Source organism: Amborella trichopoda, chromosome 8 (assembly GCF_054954075.1).
Source record: "Amborella trichopoda isolate Santa Cruz 75 chromosome 8, AtrichopodaSantaCruz75HAP2 v2.0, whole genome shotgun sequence".
NCBI lineage: Eukaryota > Viridiplantae > Streptophyta > Magnoliopsida > Amborellales > Amborellaceae > Amborella > Amborella trichopoda.
The window spans coordinates 39,366,619-39,386,018 of record NC_142343.1 but is presented as its reverse complement, the minus strand read 5'-3'; the positions used below and the strand labels follow the sequence as shown (position 1 = coordinate 39,386,018).

General features: G+C 35.2%; 1 protein-coding gene across 18 annotated transcripts in view; it reads right to left on the bottom strand.

Moving 5' to 3' along the window:
- LOC18433477 (telomerase reverse transcriptase) overlaps positions 1-19,050 on the bottom strand; it is a 29,784-nt gene extending 10,734 nt beyond the window's left edge. For 3 of the 18 annotated variants that reach the window (XR_016061594.1, XR_016061595.1, XM_020666791.2), the window contains exons 1-12: positions 18,474-19,050; positions 17,350-17,424; positions 16,334-16,399; positions 15,981-16,179; positions 14,005-14,258; positions 12,249-12,378; positions 10,485-10,611; positions 9,320-9,416; positions 6,678-8,051; positions 5,391-5,899; positions 4,216-4,488; positions 3,515-3,791 (exon numbers count right to left, since the gene is read on the bottom strand). Coding sequence is in view for 9 of the 18 variants with exons in the window: in XM_020666791.2 (XP_020522450.1) it covers positions 3,518-3,791; positions 4,216-4,488; positions 5,391-5,899; positions 6,678-8,051; positions 9,320-9,416; positions 10,485-10,611; positions 12,249-12,378; positions 14,005-14,258; positions 15,981-16,179; positions 16,334-16,399; positions 17,350-17,424; positions 18,474-18,770 (3,675 nt within the window). In the remaining 9 variants the exon portion in view is untranslated. The other 15 variants (XR_016061592.1, XR_016061596.1, XR_002280857.2 and 12 more) reach the window with 15 other exon arrangements.
- Positions 19,051-19,400: the final 350 nt, after the last annotated feature.

Here is a 19,400-nt window from a genome sequence, read left to right as displayed (position 1 = left end):
TCATGTTCAATGATATTGCCAGCAAACAACTCCCAAACAATGGAACTCGATTTGTCACAAGGGAATGCGAATGGATGGGCAAAGAGATACACACTTGTTAACCTTCAACTGAGAATCCCTTTTGCACCCATTATTGTTTATCAATTTCTAAATGTAAGAAAATGAAGGTGAACAGATGGGGCAGGATGGTAAATTTGTTATCCAATCCTTTTTTTCCCCCTTCAATGCTGTTAAACAATAACTGCCATCCAAGACAAGGACAGAGAATTCCACAGACAATCTTAGATAAGATGAATGCGAATGGATGGACAAAGAGAAATCCTGTTTGCACCCATTATTATTTATCAATTTCTAAATGCAAGAAAATGAAGGTGAACAGATGGGGCAGGATGGTAAATTTGTTACCCAATCATTTTGTTCCCCCTTCAATGTGTCCAAGACAAGGACAGAGAATTATATGGATAATCTGAGATAAGATGAAAGCATGCTGCAAGACTAAGAAAAGCGTTTTTTATGATTTTTAAAGCCTAATATGTAAATGATACAGGGTAATTTGTCTTAAATCTTTACCAATATTTATGACTACAAAAGTAACTTCAAGAGAAACACAATACCAATTACTGTTGAGCAGCAAATTATGCAATTAGAAAGTTCATATAGTTGCACGAAAGAACTGAAAGAAGACTTGGCTTTACCAGCAGTTTATACAACTACACTGCTTACTCATTTACATACACAAAGTACAGATGGCTTGGCATGAGACTAAGGACATGAATCAAACGAATAAGTGCGATACATCACCATTATCAGCTGCCTTTATCAACACTCAATGAAAGAAATAGAAAAATACTTCTTTTGACTAATACAACACACAACGAACTAAACAACAATCACATCATAGTACAATCACATAACAGATTTATGGATACAAAGTCTCAAAGAGACTGTAAGACATTAAAATGCTTAAAATCCCAAATGTCATTGTAGAAAACTAGAAGTCTAGAAATAATACACAAAGTAAAGAAGGCAAAAACAAACAAACAATAATAACAATAATAATATATATGTGACATGTCACCACCCAATTCTCTAATGTCAACCAAACAACTCTATGGCATCACCACACGAGGTGTTCAAGTGGATCCAAAGGAGCATCGGATGATGATGATGCCGTGCCATCATCATCAGAGTCATCTCTGTCCTCAACATATTGAGCATCATCCCTTCTCTCCTCTTAATCTACTTATTATTCCTCTTCCTCCTCTTTTGATATCATCATCCTCTTCCTCTTCTTCGCCATTGCCTTCCCTTGCTGGGCCTTTCCCTTCCTTTGGCTTTGAGATTGAGCCTGAGTGGTATGCACAGGGGGCATTGATGTCCCAACAGCCTCATGAACCAAGCCCCAGGTCAAGGCCTCTCCAAAGTATACCTTATCATCATCGGCATCAATCAATCACTCGCATGTGTCATCAATATCAAAAGCTTCAATAGCCTCCCTTTCATTACGCCCCAGTTGTCGATGGCGCCCTTGCAACTTCTGATTATACTGAATAAAGACTAGGTCGTTTAGTCATTTTTACTCTAATATGTTCCTCTTCTTTGTAGGCACCTTATAGAAAAAAGCTCACTTAGTTACTAACTTACTAAATACTAAGTACTAATTACTAAGTATGTATGAAATTAACTATTAAGTATTAACTATTAAGTAAATAACTAAATAAGTAATATTATATTACCATTTCAAAGTTATTGAACTTGCACTGACATCCAGAAGAGCTGCAAGTCAGATTTAGTATTGTCATGGCCATATGCCTCAAATCCACTATGCACCTATTTCATGTAAATGTACAACTGTGAATATAGTAATTGAGTAAATTAGGTATCTGGGTAATTGAAATTAAATATTCAAATCAATTGAATTAGAGAGAGAGAGAGAGAGAAAGAAAGAGAAAGCTCCACACCCCCACACATTGGTTGCCTTCCTCCTCCTTATGGTGTTATGCTCTCCCTCATGGCCATATGATCTACAACTTTCTATCTATGATGTCTTGTGCATAAGGTAACCTTCCTAGTCCTCTTCATTGAATAAGTTCCTTTTCATTCCATTTGCTTGCAGTAAATTTTCCACTATAATAGCCATTTATAAACTCCATGCTTCCCTGTTATGTTGAGTATGCCCATGAAACTATTTATCTACTGCATCTGGCACACATAATCGAGACCATCCTTCACGCAAATTGAGAATCATTTCCTAAAGATTTTCATCACCTGTTTTCTGAGAATTTTCTGAGTATAACAGCCAGCATTTGATGAAATTTTGAGTACCATTTGATGAGAGCATAATCATAGAATATCCCTCCTGAGAAACTATACCAATTTTGACTACTTCATGGCTATATACTCCCATTTTACATGTGCAATCCATAGCAAGTTCTAAAAATTATTTTCATCATCAAAGATTAGTCATCCTCTCTCTCTCTCTCTCTCTCTCTCTCTCTCTCTCTCTCTCTCTCTCTCTCTCACACACACACACACACACACATTTTGTAGCTAATTAAGTGGTGATTAAGTGTGCAAAAGCTTCCCGTCATTATATTAGTGAAATCAGCTCTTGTTTATCAAAGCCATTTGTGCTATCATCCATAGGACAATATTAAGTCTCTAAAAGGTCCGATTATGTGACCCAGGCACAAATGGTTTGACCATTGGCTTCCCATAATTTAGAATTATTAAATGTTTTGTAGCATGGAGAATTGAGTATGTTCTATTTGGAACACATTTAAGATAATGTTATTTTGCCCATGTCATAATGCAATTATAACCTAATCCTATGGCCGTAGATCAAACAAAATGATCTCAATTCTTGGCTTTCCATGATCAAATCAATTATGTAAATGTATTTTTTGTCTTGGTGAAGAGGATATTGGTCTTGAAGTGTTTGATACAATTCCATGGTGTGCATAACTTGGCAATAATTTGCATAGTGCTGTAATTTTGAGTACATGAGTATAGTCTTATATTGTTCTAATCTCCTTGTTGTATCTTGTCATTAGACTTTGTCAACGGACCAATTAGAGTTGTAATTTTCACTTTAAATGTATTTAAAGGCAAGTTTGGTGGTTGGAGGTTCTGTATCATGATCAATTTGCATGTAAAATCCACACAATAGGAGTATTGTTGCATAGCAATAAGAAAAAAATTTAAAATGTGTCACTCAGACATGGCTTAATACACAAACAGTAAGCATCTTCTTTTTGGTTATTTTCTTTTCTCACATATCTCATAGCAGTTCAATAACTACTAGTGCTCCAAATAGAACTTTTTAAAAGGCCCCATGCAAGAAAAACACAAGGTATACTGACATGGTTCATGAAAATTATTTTGAGAGAGAGAGAGAGAGAGCAATTATATTTATAGGATTCACAAACACAAAGAATCATTTGAGATAACAATGAAGTATGCAACTAAAAGAGCCAACAAAGAAATACATTAGATGGAGAGGGGCCCGGCATACCATTTAATACTTGATTTTCCAAAGAATGGAGGAGTGAGAATCATCAACTGCATAGCATAAGTCAGGTGAGACCTTATCCATATGTCCATAACTTCTCAGTTTAGATCTCAACATGCAAAGTAGCTCCGCATACAATGCATGCTTCTTATTCAGAATACGAATGTATGCAGACAGTCCAAGCCATTCAACTTCTTTCTTTTTCAATTGAAATACAGGATTTATATCCGTCATGCGAGAGATAGTATGCATTCTCCTCTTGATAAGCATGTACATGTATCTGCTTGGAAAAGTGTATATGTAGGTCATGTGCTAGTATCAAAGAAAGTGTATGTGTGTGTGTGAGAGGCAGAGAGAGGGTTGTCCATGACTCCACGCAAATGGCCAAAAGAAACAATTGTGAAATGACCAACCTGAATTATCTTTAATTATCTAACAATATCATATGTGTGCAGCACGCACACACATAAACATACACACGGAGCATGTGCATAGGTGCTCATGATAGTAATTAGAGTAAATAATTGTGATATGTCAAACCTGAAGATTTTTCAATTTAAGTTCAGAGAAATAATATTAATTCGTGTATGTGGGGAGATAGGAGAGGAGAAAAAGGAGGGGGGGAAGGGGGGGGGGAGAGAGAGAGAGAGAGAGAGCATAGACGCTCATGCTAGTCATTAGGAAACAATTGTGAAGTGTCTAACCTGAAGGATCTCAAGATTATCTTCATGTAATATCTTGGGCAGAGGCCAGGAATCTTCTGCAAGGATCGAACATAACAGTGGAACTTCATTGCGCAAAGAAGGAAGGCCTGGTATGCATTCAATCTTACTACGGGTGAAGAGTTGATATTAGAGTCATAGAATAATGCATGGCATTTGGGTCTCATATAATCACATAATTTCCCCTTCAAGTGAGAGCCTGGTTTTGCTTGTCGCCACACAGTGACAGTTGAGCTTATATGTGTACCCCAATACCTATTTAGAAAACCAAATGACTCCGATTACTTTTTCAATTATATTCTTTCGAACCCTTAAATTTAAAATTCCCAGAATGTAAGTACTGAGTACCAAAATAAACAAAGACTGAACAAATAGGTATGTGTGTTTTTCTTCTAGATAATGTATAATAAAACTAAGGAAAAAGTCTATATAAGGTGTTCACCTCATACTGTAGAAGTGAGCATACCTCAAAAACCCACCATAAAATTGATCATCCCAATTTTGAGATGTTGGATATGAAAAAAAAAAAAAAAAGATTTTAATTCTTTAAAAATAGTGCATCTTGTAACACATTATCTAGACTCTATTTTTAAGATTTTTTTACGTGTTCATAGATCTGCTTGATGTCCACTATTTTTGGAGCTTTAAATTTCATAATTAGGCATGGAAATCAATTTGAAACCATCATAAAAGTTTTCAAAATATAAACTACTATTTTCCATCAAGGTTTGAAGAGGCGCCTTACTTTGATTGTTTAAGGTGGGCACCTTACAGCCATCAAATGCAAGATACTGATGGAGAGTAAGATAACAAGTTTAATGATTAGCTACATGGCAATGTTAACTCTGTTAAATTTCTCCAATCACTTTAGCACGACACTCCATGAGGATGTCATTTCTGACATGAACATAGTTCTCCAATATGTGGCTCAGTGCACAATTTTACACTTGTCAAAAGATAACATCAAGGAGAAGAAAAGAGATGACCATGAAAATGCTATGAATATTTCTTGTCCATAAGCAATAGTAAGCTGCATCAAGGATTACATGCTAGAATATTAGCAGGTCAACTATATTAATCTCACAAACAAGGAAAATAAAGGAAGCTGATAACAAATTGAAACCATGTAAAAGAAAGAGAACATGCAAATAACCAACCTCATGTAGTCTGCCAAGATTTCCATTGTTTGACAGTTTAGCAGCAAACCACTCCAACGAATAAATGAGTTACCATCCACACCAGTATAAGCAACTTGCATTGAGAAATCTTTTGAGATTTCTGAACCAAAATTAGAACAAAATTTTTCCTCATTCATAAAGCAATTGTAACCTTGGAAGCCCTTACGAAAGCTCGAAAACAAGTGAGTTGCTTGCTCTTCAGAAGTCGATATAAAAATAAAATCATCAACAAATCGGAGTAGTAAATACTTATGGAAAATGGGACCTCTGCATACATTCCTTTGATATTCATGATTTTCGAGCAATGGAAAAATGGTGTTTCTTTCGAGATGACCATAATAGAATGAACAAAGCAAGGATGACAAGATGCTTCCTTGGGCTATACCAACTTTCTGTAAATAGAAATCAGAACCCAATTTCAAAATATTTCCCTTCAGATGTTCATGGAGAAGAAGGAGAAGCTTTTCCCGTTTCATTATAGTAGATCCCTGAAAAGATTAAGATAGAATTATTTGAAAATTACTGGAATCCATTTAAAAACATTGCAGGATGGTCAAAAGAGAATGTATATACATGTAATATTATTGTTGTGATTCTTCTCAAAAATTATTTTCTTCATACTACATAAATAGAAGTTCTATAAGTTCAGCATATATTTCTCACTAATGTTTTTGTATAGACTATGCACAGTTGCACACAGACATGTGCAGTAGCTGAGGACAGAGAAAAGCAAGGACACAATAGACTTTTTCAACTTTATCTTTTTATAGATGACTCAAATCAATTTTTGAAAGAGCCATTTTACCATTAATCCATGAAAATAAATCTCTCACATCTTTCAAATCCATTGTTGGACTTCAAGGTTGTTTTAGTTCATTTTATAGGAAATTGTATATTTCAATATAATGAAGGTGGTGGTTTTATCTTCTGCCCACAAATATCTATCTTGCATTTGATTTACTTGAACGCATCTGAATTCTACAAATTGCAGTTTTGAGATGATTTACGAATGAAGAGCCTCATTTTCTTAACATTCATAAGCTCGAAGTCCCAACAATTCAAGAATTATAGGAGTTTCAAGCAATAAGCAAAGCATTAAAACAAAAATGACAAAAGGAACACCATAGTGAAATATTTAAATATATATAAATTTCATAAAAAATTAGCATAAAAATTCAAGAAAACAAATTAGCTACAAAATAACAAAAGATAAATGTGCTATGACAAATGTCAAATTAACATAAAAAATCTTAACAAGGAGCATACCTGATAAATCAGGCCACATCGTGAAGTACTCATGCCAACAATTGCTGCTGAGTGCATAAAACCTCTATCGTTGCTTTCCTTGATCATAACTTCTTTACGAAATTTTAAGGACCTCCTCGTGCATGAAACTTTTTTATATTGTTCTAGAGGATATTCATCTTTATTCAAAATCCACTCCATAATACCAAAAAGTTTGTCTTGATCAATTGCATCAAACGCTTTAGAGACATCACTAACAATGATATACAGCTTTGGCAAAGACATTGATCCCAATCTCAAACTAGAAATGAATGGGACAAGTTGCTTATAAACATCATTATAATCAAAAACTGAGGAACCCAATTGTTCTTGATGTCCAACCATTATAGCTTTCAAGAGGGAATGCACATCACGAAGAACAAAATTAACAGATTTGAAAGAAATTCCATTGGATTTCAATCTTGAATCCCTTCTTTGGGGATTCCCAGACTTTGCAATCACTTTCTTTCTTCTGAGATAACTATCTTCAGGGCATGACTTCCGAAGAGGGAGACGAGCTTTACAAGGTGCGCTAAGATGTGAGATAGGCCTAACTCCATCGTCTTTGGGGATAAACCTCAACCTCGAAAATCCAAGTGACCTTTCAAGGAAAATCTCCTCTTGTGATGTTGAAGTGAAAACTTCAAAATTGTTTTCTTTCAAACAATCAATTCCTTTCTTTGTTATTTGTCTCCAAACTGATTTCCTATAATAGAAAACTTTTTGCCTGCCCCATTGGCTCTCCGTCACATAAAAATGTGCACGTAAAAGAGGTACTACAAAAGATGAAAAGATCCAATAGACCCAACAATCTAACAGCTTTTTATGCAAAGTTCGCAATTTTCTTTTCGTGACAACATCTTGAAGGCCCTGCAATCCATTAAAAAGTTCTGGTGGTCCACTTCTTGTAGTATGACTATCAATAAAAGTTTCTGTGCAAGTACAGCAGGACGTAGTAGTGGTTCTTTTAGACAACCAGGGGAAGCAAGATAATTTGAGCTGGAACATGCACTGCTGAAGGTTAAAGTTCTCAAATCTCCTTAGCTGTACAAACTTAGCAATATTTCTTTTCAAAGACCTCCAATTCTTAGAAGACCCAAGTAATTCTACTGGAATCACACTCCGACAAACAGCCCATACAAATGAAGCTACCTGTTCATATTTACTATATGATCCATTCAACTTGGATTGCTCACCTGCCAACTTTGGAGTCTTCTCGGAACAAATTTCATTTGTATTACAAATGACTTCCCTAGAGGATTCTCGCAGAGGTCTAGCCCTTTGTGACAGCTGGAACGGAGTTCCACCTTTTTCACCTATGAAAGAGTCAGATAACTTTTTTCTGTTTTTTTTAACCTATAAAAGAATGAAGTCCATAAGCCAACACTACAACATGAAAAATGATGAAAGTTTACTAGCAAAATTGACTTACCAAGGCCTTACAGCATACAAGTACGACATGAATTTTAATTTCATATGCCCTTGTAACAAAGGATAGACAGATCAGGAAAGAAAGTAATAACTGATAGAACTTTAAGATAACTTCACCAGCACAATTAAGATAACTGCATTGATGGACTTGATATAAGCATTTTGATAAGGTGTATCAACATATTCTTACATAGGACCTTAACGTGGAAAGAGAGCCTTTTGGCAGCATCTACCTTTACTTATTTATCATGCTAAATTCTTGTATATCCTCAATAACTAGCCAAAGGAGTAGGAAAAGGAACATGTTGCATTTCTAGCTATGTGCTAGCTGATAATAATGAGGGAATATTCAACATTTTGCATCGAAAAGTCTTTAGTCGTATCCATTATTTATTAATAACCCACACATGTATTTGTGGCATTATTGTCGCTTTTCCTCATGTACACACCATAAATCAGAGGTTTCACTGCTTTAGAGTTGAGAACAATGAGAATGCAAGGAGTCTAAGCTTTACCTGTAAGCTGGATTGGACACTCAATGGCAAAACTTTGCATCATAATGTTCACCATGCACAGAGAGGCGATTAGCACTTACAAAGTCAATTGTAGCCTCTTTAACACAATGGTATCTAAAAATCCTTCCTTATTCCTTTGACAGGAAACAAGAAGAGGAAGCCCATGAGTTGTTCACTAACGATGCTCGGATATGGGTGGCAATAATTACAAAATCAAATTTTGTGAATCATGATGTGCTTTAAAGTATCAGAAACAGATAGAACATCTATAGTGTAGATATTTTCAGATAATATTCCCCAATGAAAGGTCCTCAAGGCCCTGTTCCTGCAATTTTGATGTAAGTCCAGCTAAAAGGGTATGGATGATATCGTTCGAAACTGGTTGAAACCATCCTGAAGAAGGAACAGTGTTATGCTAATGTGTTCAGTCTGAAGGATCCCAAGGCATCAAAGACTGACATTCATGCATCATACCCTTCTAAAGGGTCCTATAAATCCTACTCTTATTCCATTTTCAACTAAAATCTGAGCCATAACATATGAAGCCTTTCTGAATGATCCGCAGATTCATAGGCATACCAAAAAATCACAAATCGCCTCTCAAAACCTTAAATACAGTGCCAATCAACCTCTAATATGCATTGCTATCTTAATCTTACAGATATTGTTCATACTTACAATTGGAAGAGGGCAGTGTCTTCTCAGTAGAATTTGATACTGACATCGCTGTGCATTGTGTATGAGAATTTTCAGAAACTTCATAAGTGTATGGAGTCTGTCACAACAAAAATTGAAAATTTCAATATAAGTCATTCAAGGATGGCAGAATATAGGTAGGCTGAGTTGAAAATATATGCTGCATGAAACATAATAAAATTATAACCGTCAAATAGAAAGAGAACATAATGGAGTGAAACCACACTTGGAGTAAATCATAAAATTATGATGTAGAAGATGAAAAATATCATTGAGACATGCAAATCACAAAATCAATTAAAATCATGTAAAGGCCAAGAAAAATCAGGTATTGGTGGATAATATGACCTTACAAAATAAAATTTGAAATCCAATTCTATGAGCTAAAGAATCGATTTTTCCCTAAAGAGTTATCTCAGAAAATAGGGACCCCTGCACAAATTAAGAAAGTTTCACATTTCATAGAGTAACAATTTCAATGGGAAATTGCTTTCTTTGACATTTACATACTGACCAAGCAAGATCTGCAGTCAATTGCCTCGGAAGCAACAACAAAAGAAGCCACAATGTAAAGAATGAAGTTTAGAGCAAGTGAAGAAACACAGCAGAGAGAATATGTCAATAAAGTTTCATAGATCTGCAAGTAGAACAACTGCATTTTGCTCCATGAAATCAATTTGCTTGGTTTTTATACAAAACCCACATTTGAATGGCAGAAACATGGTTCGTGTTATCTTATTTATTTTCCAACACCAATATCTTACTAAAAAGAACTTCTGTTTAGTAAGCAAAAATTTGAAAATTTTACTGAGTACCAAGTTAGCTCAACTTTGCTTAGGCCGAAATTCTAAGTTGAGTTCTGGTTCTTAAATGGAGGAAAATCTTACCAAATAGCATTACTCCACTATACTGTCTTGCTCCTGGTGTTTTCTTTTACCCATATTATGAGCTTTTTAATGATTGCCTTAAGGCATATCACAGATCCAGGTTGCTCTAAAGGTAGAATTTTATTAATATAGCTACAAGCTGAAAATCCCTTAAATAAAAGCAGCAAAAGGGTTAGAAAACAAAAGAGGCAAAAAACTTCACAATACAAAACTCTTAAGCTCATAATTCACTCAAAAATCCCAGATAAGTATATACTTACAAGGGTGATCCAAAGGGACAATCACTAACATAGTTGACGTGTGAATCAAAATCATCAGGTAGGCTGAAGATAAGCTTGATAAGGGAAATTGCACCTGATCTGTTAGGCTTCAACTTGTTCAAGATATCTGAAATGTAATTAAGGTCCAGCTAGAAGCATGAAGCAAACGACTTAATTAAGTTTAATAAAGTCCATAAAACCAAGCTACAAACATGCAAATCCAAATATAATTGAAAAGAACTACAAATAAAGAAAACAGAAAGCAGTGCAAGGAGTCAATCTTCCATTAAACAAAAACATAAGGACATAAAGAAGGCAGTTTTTTTTTATGGGTCACAAAAAGAGGTATTAATAATTAAGGATCCCAAGATATCCATTTAAGGCATTGGAAAGATTAGTGAGACTATGGAGACACCAGACTACATGAATAGAACCATTCGTGAACATGATGATGGAACAGCAATAAAGAGAACAAAAGGTGAAGGATAAGAGGTTAAATGAAACATAGCACATCAGGAAATTGCAATAGCAACCAGCGGTTTACCGGGGTATCTTTTGCCCATACTCCATTTGCTTCAAGGATGCCAAACTTCGAGTTCTAAAGTTCGAACCATCTTGAAACACTTAAAAGAGTGCAAAGGCTTGTTCTACAGTAATGCTAAATCTTCTCATACGCATTCACATTATGTGACCCTTCTAAAACTCAATCGGGACTACCAAACCCATCTGTGAGGTAGAACACACCAGCATATAATGTAATTAAGGGACACCAAAAAATCGTGCTCTCTCATTCTACATAACCCTGCGGTAATGCATGACCACGAGCCCAAGTCACCACTTTTTTTCACTATAAATACATTACAATAGTCTGGAGTCCACACCAACAAAAATTGTAAGAGAACATGGACGGAGGACTGGTAAAGGCCTCAAGACCACAATAAAGAATGGAGCATAACATTTTAAAACATGCATCTTGGAAACATTGATAGATAGGAATTTCTAGTTAGCAAAATCTCAATATATACATCTTATATGAAAATATGGCAAAGATCAAGAGACCAGATATGATCCAAATGACAAAATAACATACTATATTACTCAACTCCACATGTATAAACAATGTTTACAACTAATTACTCTACTCCACATGTATAAACCACGTTTACAACTAACATCCACCATCAAACTGCCACTGGCAGCCCGAACAAAGACAGTCCATCCAACAAAAACTAATGCCCATCTATACTAATCCTTTTTACAAGAATATCCATAATATGCAAATTTGCATAGAAATAAAAAATCAAAATATCACCAGTTTCCAAAGGAATATTCTTGAGCTAGATGCATATTGTAAGTACATACATGCATAGAATGCTTTTACAAATATTTGTAGCTTTGCCAGTATGCTGCCCTCAAGTTAGCTTAGTCATTTTGTACTGAGAACTTGGATATAAGGTATTGATAACTCTAATATAAGCCCAATTTCTCATTAATGAAAATCTAATTTCTCCTCAATTAAGAAGATATCAAAGCTAAGTCCACAAATTGAGAATAGCTTTCATGTTCACCCAAATATTAGCATCCTGCAACCTACAGATTTATCTACCAAAGAGATACTACCAAATGGCATTTTAGCAGTATGCAACAACCTTAGTAGGCATGGAAAACCAGGGCGATGCATGAATACTGAGGAAAGATTCCGAAAAATTGAAAGCTTGAGATTGCACCACTATAAAACTTAAATATCTCTATATATAAGGATACGACCTGGAGGAAAAACAGCACAAGGAGAGACACTAGGATCATGGAGGAGACCTTGTCTATCAATTTTAGTCATACTTGAAACTCTTTGATTTACTTTCCATACCAAGGAGCAAAAGCATCTCATCTCCACCTGCATTAAACAGGAAATTATACACCTTGGTGTCCTAAGATATCAATCTTGCTGTATTCTTTTAATAAATTTGGTATATTATTCGCACATTAAACCCTAATAAAGCATGCTATCAAGCTAGCACTCAATTGAGCACTACAATATGAGATTTTCCAAAAACCAATTATGGATCAGAAGTTCATTAGAGGACAATTAAGTACTGCCCATTTTCTCCTAAGTTTTATACTTTAGGACATTCCCATCATAGGATAGAATATAAGAAGGGAGAAGCTTTTTGGGTGATATTAGAAGGAGATTCTTCCCATCGGTGGAGACATTGAGCGCAGATGTTTGTCAAAAAAGTTCATACCATTAAATGCAGGATCTCATGAACCACCAATAATATTTGTGTTTTAAGAATTTTATCACAAATAACAAATGTAAAGGCCTTTGACTCAACCTTCCTGGTGACAATTCCAAAAAGAAAGGTTTTCAATATCTTAGCCACTAAAATCCTACAACAAAATCATTGTCAAAAAATATATATAATAAAAATTCCTAGAAAAAAGAGAACCAAAAAAATAAAAAAAACAAAAACAGAACTAATCGCAGCACAAAAAAAAATTTATGAAATTTCAAGAAAAGGAACATAATTAAACTTACGGGAAAAAAGAATTTTTAAACCCAAAAATATGAATACCTCAGAATCTCTTGAATCATCTATGTCTACCAAAAGGACGAAGGACATAGATATACTTATCTATCATGTTGCAACAATTACATTTTCTGTATATTTTTATTCATGAGAATCATCATTATTATCATTCGAGCCTTATCCCAACTATTTGGGGTCGGCTTCGATGAAAATTTGTCAATTATTCTTTGACCGGTTTTGGCACATAACAGCAGCCAGTTTAACCAATCAGCAGCAGACTATTTATTTAACTTTTTTGTTTATTTATCACCCTTATGGGGTGTTTTAATCTTGTTCTTTCATTCTTGTATACAAGGGTTTCATCACGCATTTCAGCATTGAGGCGTAGCTTTGTTTTCCTCATACAAAATACCATTGGATAAATTCTGACCATATGCATGACCTAGATCTGACAAGTACAATTTCCTAAATGTACGAGGTTTTTAGAGAAACCATCCCAAAAACAAGGATTTAATGGTTATGGTTTCCAGGAAAATTTCATATACAAGCCCAACAATGTGAGACAATTAGCTGACATAAGTTGTTCCAAGGAGGCACTCATACAAGCATAATGTAGCAACACCGTTAGAGGATGAAATTTTCTTTACATCACATCTTACTTAAATTTATCAAATTATGCACCCCTTGTGTTGATATATTAGTGAACACAGTATTCCTACTTGCTAAATATCTTATGTTTGACCCAGGTTAAAACATTTTCCATGACAACGTACTCAATCAGTTTGACAAATCTCAAAACAGATGCTACAGTGTAATCTCTCCAACTTCTTTGACAATTGTACAAGTAAGTACTGCACTATGTTACATTTAAAGCTAGCATTAATTATTTAAAAAAATCAATAACGTAATGCTTCTCTAATTTTTGGACTCCCAAGCAATTTATAGACATAGAAAATGTTCCAAGTTACACTCTTTGCTCCTTTTCGAGGCACCTCTTCAATAGGAAAACCTGGCCTGCTAGATGTTATTGTAGTAGCAGAAATGTCTTCATCATGTGAAGGACAGAATCCCTTTCCATGCAGCTTCCTCCTTTGAAAACTAAATGGTCTTTTGCGCTTTCTTTGTTTGTTGTCAATCGTGGTAGTCTCTGAAACCGAGGAGGGACAAGTGCCAAAAGAACTATTGAGTTGCAGGGTAGTAGTATCCCTTTTTCGTTTTACACCAGCTCGATCCTTCAACCCACAATCTGCATGGATATGAAGGCAAAGGCATATGCCAAGTGGAAATCAACCATTTAAGCTTTTTAAAGTCAAGCTCAGAACACCCACCCAAAAAAGAAATCCAAATTGCCTATAGAATTATAGATGTTATAGTTACCTAAATTTTTACAAGGACAGAATAAAAGGCTACATGCATGGTGAGGGATTATAGTCACCCAAGTGTAAACCACTCAAAGGAAATCCACGGATAGAATACAACTAAGAACAATACATAAGAAATTCAGAGCATTTCCCACATAAATTACTAATATATCAAATCTCTCATTTGCAATCCTAAGAGTGTTTTCTTTAAACAAATAACAAAAGGCAAGTACATAGGTGATGGAACACATGAGCAAGTACATGGATGACAACACATGAACCTGAATGGGCAGTCCAAGTATATGAAGAAATAGCTTTTATAGTTCAATAAAAGGTAATATTAAACATTTTTCTATCACCAAAGTTCCTCAAAACCTAAAACAGCTTCCTTTGAAGTGTCCATTGAATATTTGGATTCATGTAACACTGAACAGTCATTCAACAAACTGAGTTCATCATAAAAATCATCCAGGACTAAAAAGGAGGAATATAAAACTATTAAACGTACCAAAACACAAAATGCCAAACATCCCAAGGACATTAAAATATCAAACTATCCCACAAAATTCACATTGGCACCAATTGATATCCCCCAAAACTGCAAGCACATTGTATTTCATGCATCTATCTCCTGCTTAATCAGGATCACCAATATGGTATCAATTGACATTACGGGGCAGTCAGCTTTTTTTTTGTTTTTTGGAGGGAAGATCTGGGGGAACTAAAGGCCCCTACCCGTATTTGGAAAGTGCCAATTTTTTTAAAATGTTAGTAAGAATGGAGGCTGTGACCTTTAACTGGGCTTCAGGTGGTACTACCACCACAGCCCCAGCCCCACTCTCAGCAGTCAGCTCCATAATAGGAGCACCTAAGCACATTGCAAGAGTCACATTTCAATGACAAAAGGTCAGCCAAATCTTGTCCTCCTCACAATAGGTTTGGGATCAAGGATTCTGCAACTAAGATCTCAACACCCTCCCAAGGAGAAGACCATCTGCAACCAAAACTCACAAACAACTAGTTTTGGCAAACTCTCTTTGATCAATATCGTTATCCATAATATGAGATATACATCATAGAGACAAAATTTACCGGAAACAATAATATCATATGATCCCTGAAGGAGTAATGCAGACAAAAATAGCAAATTGATGTTTGTTGCATTGCTCAGAACAGAGCTAGCTTTATGAGTGCAGTTTAATAGGTGATTTTCCATGACGACTCTCCTTAAGGATAATGAATCACAATTCAAGCTCTTCAATTTAACGAAAAAATTATGCTAAACAAAGGCATAGATTATTCCACTGATCAATCCTAGATCTTTCACAATGCCTAGCAACAAGATTTCAGTATTTTTAGTTCCCAGTAGGAATTGAAATTTGCACTTCAAAAACTCTTTTCCAATTAGAATAGATATCATGCATAACTTCACAAACCAAAGCTTTTACCAGTTAATTTGCTCATATGGGAAGAATTGATTCAACTGAAATTGAGAAGACAATGAAATATGCATAACTGATACCAGATGTATATTTCCACAAGGGTGTTTGAAGAACAATAGAAATATAAAAGTAGTAGATAACATACACTTACACTTTCGAACTTACCAGATTTGACAAGCATGCCCAAATTTACGCCACGATTCTCAATGTTCAGTTGTGATACATAGCTGATAGAAGCTGTGCCCTTGACAAGCTGCTGAGAATTACTAATTGGAGGACCAGTCATCTGCAGGAGATTCCCACCAGAAAGTGGAAGGAATATAGATACATGCCTAAGAATATGAACCATGTAAGAATCACCAATCTGAAATCACAGAGGAAAAATTCTTAGTATTGGTCTCTACGTTTCAAGGTAATCTCCTAAGAAGAAGGGAACAATTAACTAAATAAACTATAATAACAGATAAAAAGAACATCATGTTGATGACTTCTCCCTAACTTAAGATAATTCATCTCACCCTTGACAATAGTTGGATCCAAGCTCTAGAACTCATAATACTCATGACAGGGCTGAAATTAGTCCACTGCAAGAAAATTACCACTCAGGGACATCCGAACTGTCATGAACAAAATAAGGTAATTACAAGAGCACAATACTGCAAAAGAAAATCACAACAACTTCAACATTTTGTTTGTAAAAATGTTTCAATCAGTACACATTGAGTAAATTACATATGAAAAAGATTGTGTAGAGTGATGTATAAGAATATTTTGTTTAAACCATGTTTTAAATGTAGCAATTTAGGAGATAAGCATCAACAGTGCATCATTCTAGTGGTCTTCCACAGAGGTTATAGGCATGGACTAATTCATAGTTGCACTGTAGACAAAAAATTGAGTGTGATTTTCTTTAAAGTAGATGAACAGTTGCTTCAAGCGAGATGGAGAAAACACATAGATAGGGGCACAGAAAATCTCACTAAACAAGTGTTGAAACAGTTAAAAAGTAATAAGTATATAGCCCTCAAAAAGACTTAGACAGTGATGCAGGACATTTAGAAGAAATAGAGTCTTACAAGGCTCATCCCATGAAAGCACAAACTAGCTTGAATATATTTCATCCCAGTATTTTTTTTCATTCAGCTTTTATCTTTGAAGGTACAAATAAAGCATCAGGATGTTAAATTGCCCAGACCTTAACATTTGAAAGTATTCAAATATGCTTGATAGGAGAGAAAAAGAGTAGCACTCCGAGTGAGTCAAACACGTGCCATTCAGCCAAACAAGGCTACAACAACAATCACAAGTAGTTGCAAAGAAACAATATATAAAAGTTAGAAAATAGCATATGCTGATAAGAGGGAAGATGAGCAAGTTGTCCTTCATGTCAAGCATTTTTCAGGCAGATTAACCTTTTAAACACATTAACTGCATCACAACTTTAAAATGCTAAGACACACATGACAGTTTTTTTCCCCTAATAATTTTGGCATGAAAAATCTTACAAAAAACAAAAAATAAATATCAAATTTACCTTTTCATAACCCAAACATATCACATTCTGTGACCCTGTCGAGCAAGCTTCCATATCTATAATTCTCATAACAAGCTGAAGATCGAGGAAATGTATAAACCATTAGAGAAGATTAGCAAGTCAATCAAATCTCAGATATTTTATATAGAAACATGTCTTTCCGTTAAAAAGTTAAAACATAGAGAGAATAAAGGCAACCAAATAATAGCATGGTAAAGATAGAATATGGGAACAATAAGCAAAAGCTAAGGGTGTAATCACAAGTGATGGACCATATACTATGGTTGTTTGAAATCGGGTTTGGGCTTGGATTGAAACACTAAATCCCAAGTTAGATTGCTCTCGGTTGACATTATACATACATGGGTGTGTGTGTGTGTGTGTGTGTGGAAAAAGCTAAAATAGGTGGCACCTATATGGAAAGGAAATTTCGGTTAGCCTCCCCACAGTGCAATTTTGATCGTGACAGCATGTTGGTACTTTCATATAACTCCGACATTCCCTGGAAATAATGGCTGTTATGACAGTAAGGGCTCGTGCCCCTCACTTCAAGTAAGAATCACAAGAGGACTGTGACGAACATCTTTTGCGAATAAATAACGACCATTTCAAATATAGCACCGGCTATATAGCCACTAATGATAACAAGTTTAAAATAGACAAGAAGAGTTATATCCATCATGCATCCCATTATATCTATGTTTTCAGAAAGCACCCATAATATTCATGAATATTTTGAAACTTAATGAATATTGAACCAACAGAAAATTATTACCATAATGTCAATTATGCATTACCATAATGTCAATTATTTTTCAACAAAGGCTGCTATAAAATTATATTCAATAATTTAGTGAATATTTATACATCCAGAAATCTTTTGCAGGTTAGTAAAATATTGAGTCAACAAGAACATTACCATGATATCAATTACCTTTTTGAATAAAGGCTGTTACAAATTTATATTCAATGACTTAGCTAATATTTAACTTGTTATGTTATAATGACCATGATATTTAAAAAACATTGACATCCCCTGCCTATTAGGTCCATTGCAACAGATTTATTAGCCTTGCTATGTCTCATACATGTCAAAATAAACGGTAAGAAAACCCTAGACTTGCCTGATCCTGTTGCCATTGGACTTGAGAGAGAAAGGGTAGTGAGTGATGAGGAAGCTCATGAGCAACTGCTAGGGTGTTAGTAACCAGGTCAATATATTCTTCATGGTCTCCTTCTCTGAGCAGAAACCCTAATGGCTGAGGGCTGCATCCCAAGCACCCAGACCCACTACACCCGCATCCACCATTAAAATCTTCCTGCCTTATTGAAAGCATTTTCACTATCAGTTCCCCCAAAGTATTCACGTTATCTCTTCCATAAGCCCTTCTGAGAATCCCTAAGGAACGGTTTGCTTTCATTCTCTCAGCTTCGTTAAAATCAGAGAAAACTCTTCACTAAACTCAGAGAAAAACTACCGAACAGAGGAATAACAAACAAAGAGCACGGCTCTGAAAAAGAAGAACCAGAGGGATATAATCTAAAAAAAAGCCTCCCAAATCTAATAGAAGATCAATGGACTCTTTCAAATTCTCACAGAAGCTCAGGGGACTCTCTCTCTCTCTCTCTGAAAGCGGAAGATGGCGGGAGGCGCTCAATGGGTGCGCAGCTTTATGGGGGGCTTCTTTTCTTTTTTTTTTGAACGTCGGACACTCTAACGGGCCGCAGGCGAAAAGAGTCATTATTTTTTCGTACGGACGGGTTTAGTTGGTGCGGAGGATTTGGGAAGCTGAGGTTTATTTGTGATTTATGTGTTGGTGCCGTTTGTATATAACCAAGGCTCTAAACAATTAAAATAAGGCGCACCTTCAAATAGTGTTGAGAAATGTAGTTTTAATATTAAAAATCTTTGGGATAGTCTTAAAATATATTTTTATCTTTAATTATAAAATTTAAAGCTTCAAAAATAGTGTAGATCAAGCATATCTATGAAAACTTTAAAATATTGAAAATCGACGGTCCAAAAAAGCATTGCACTATTTCTAAAGGAT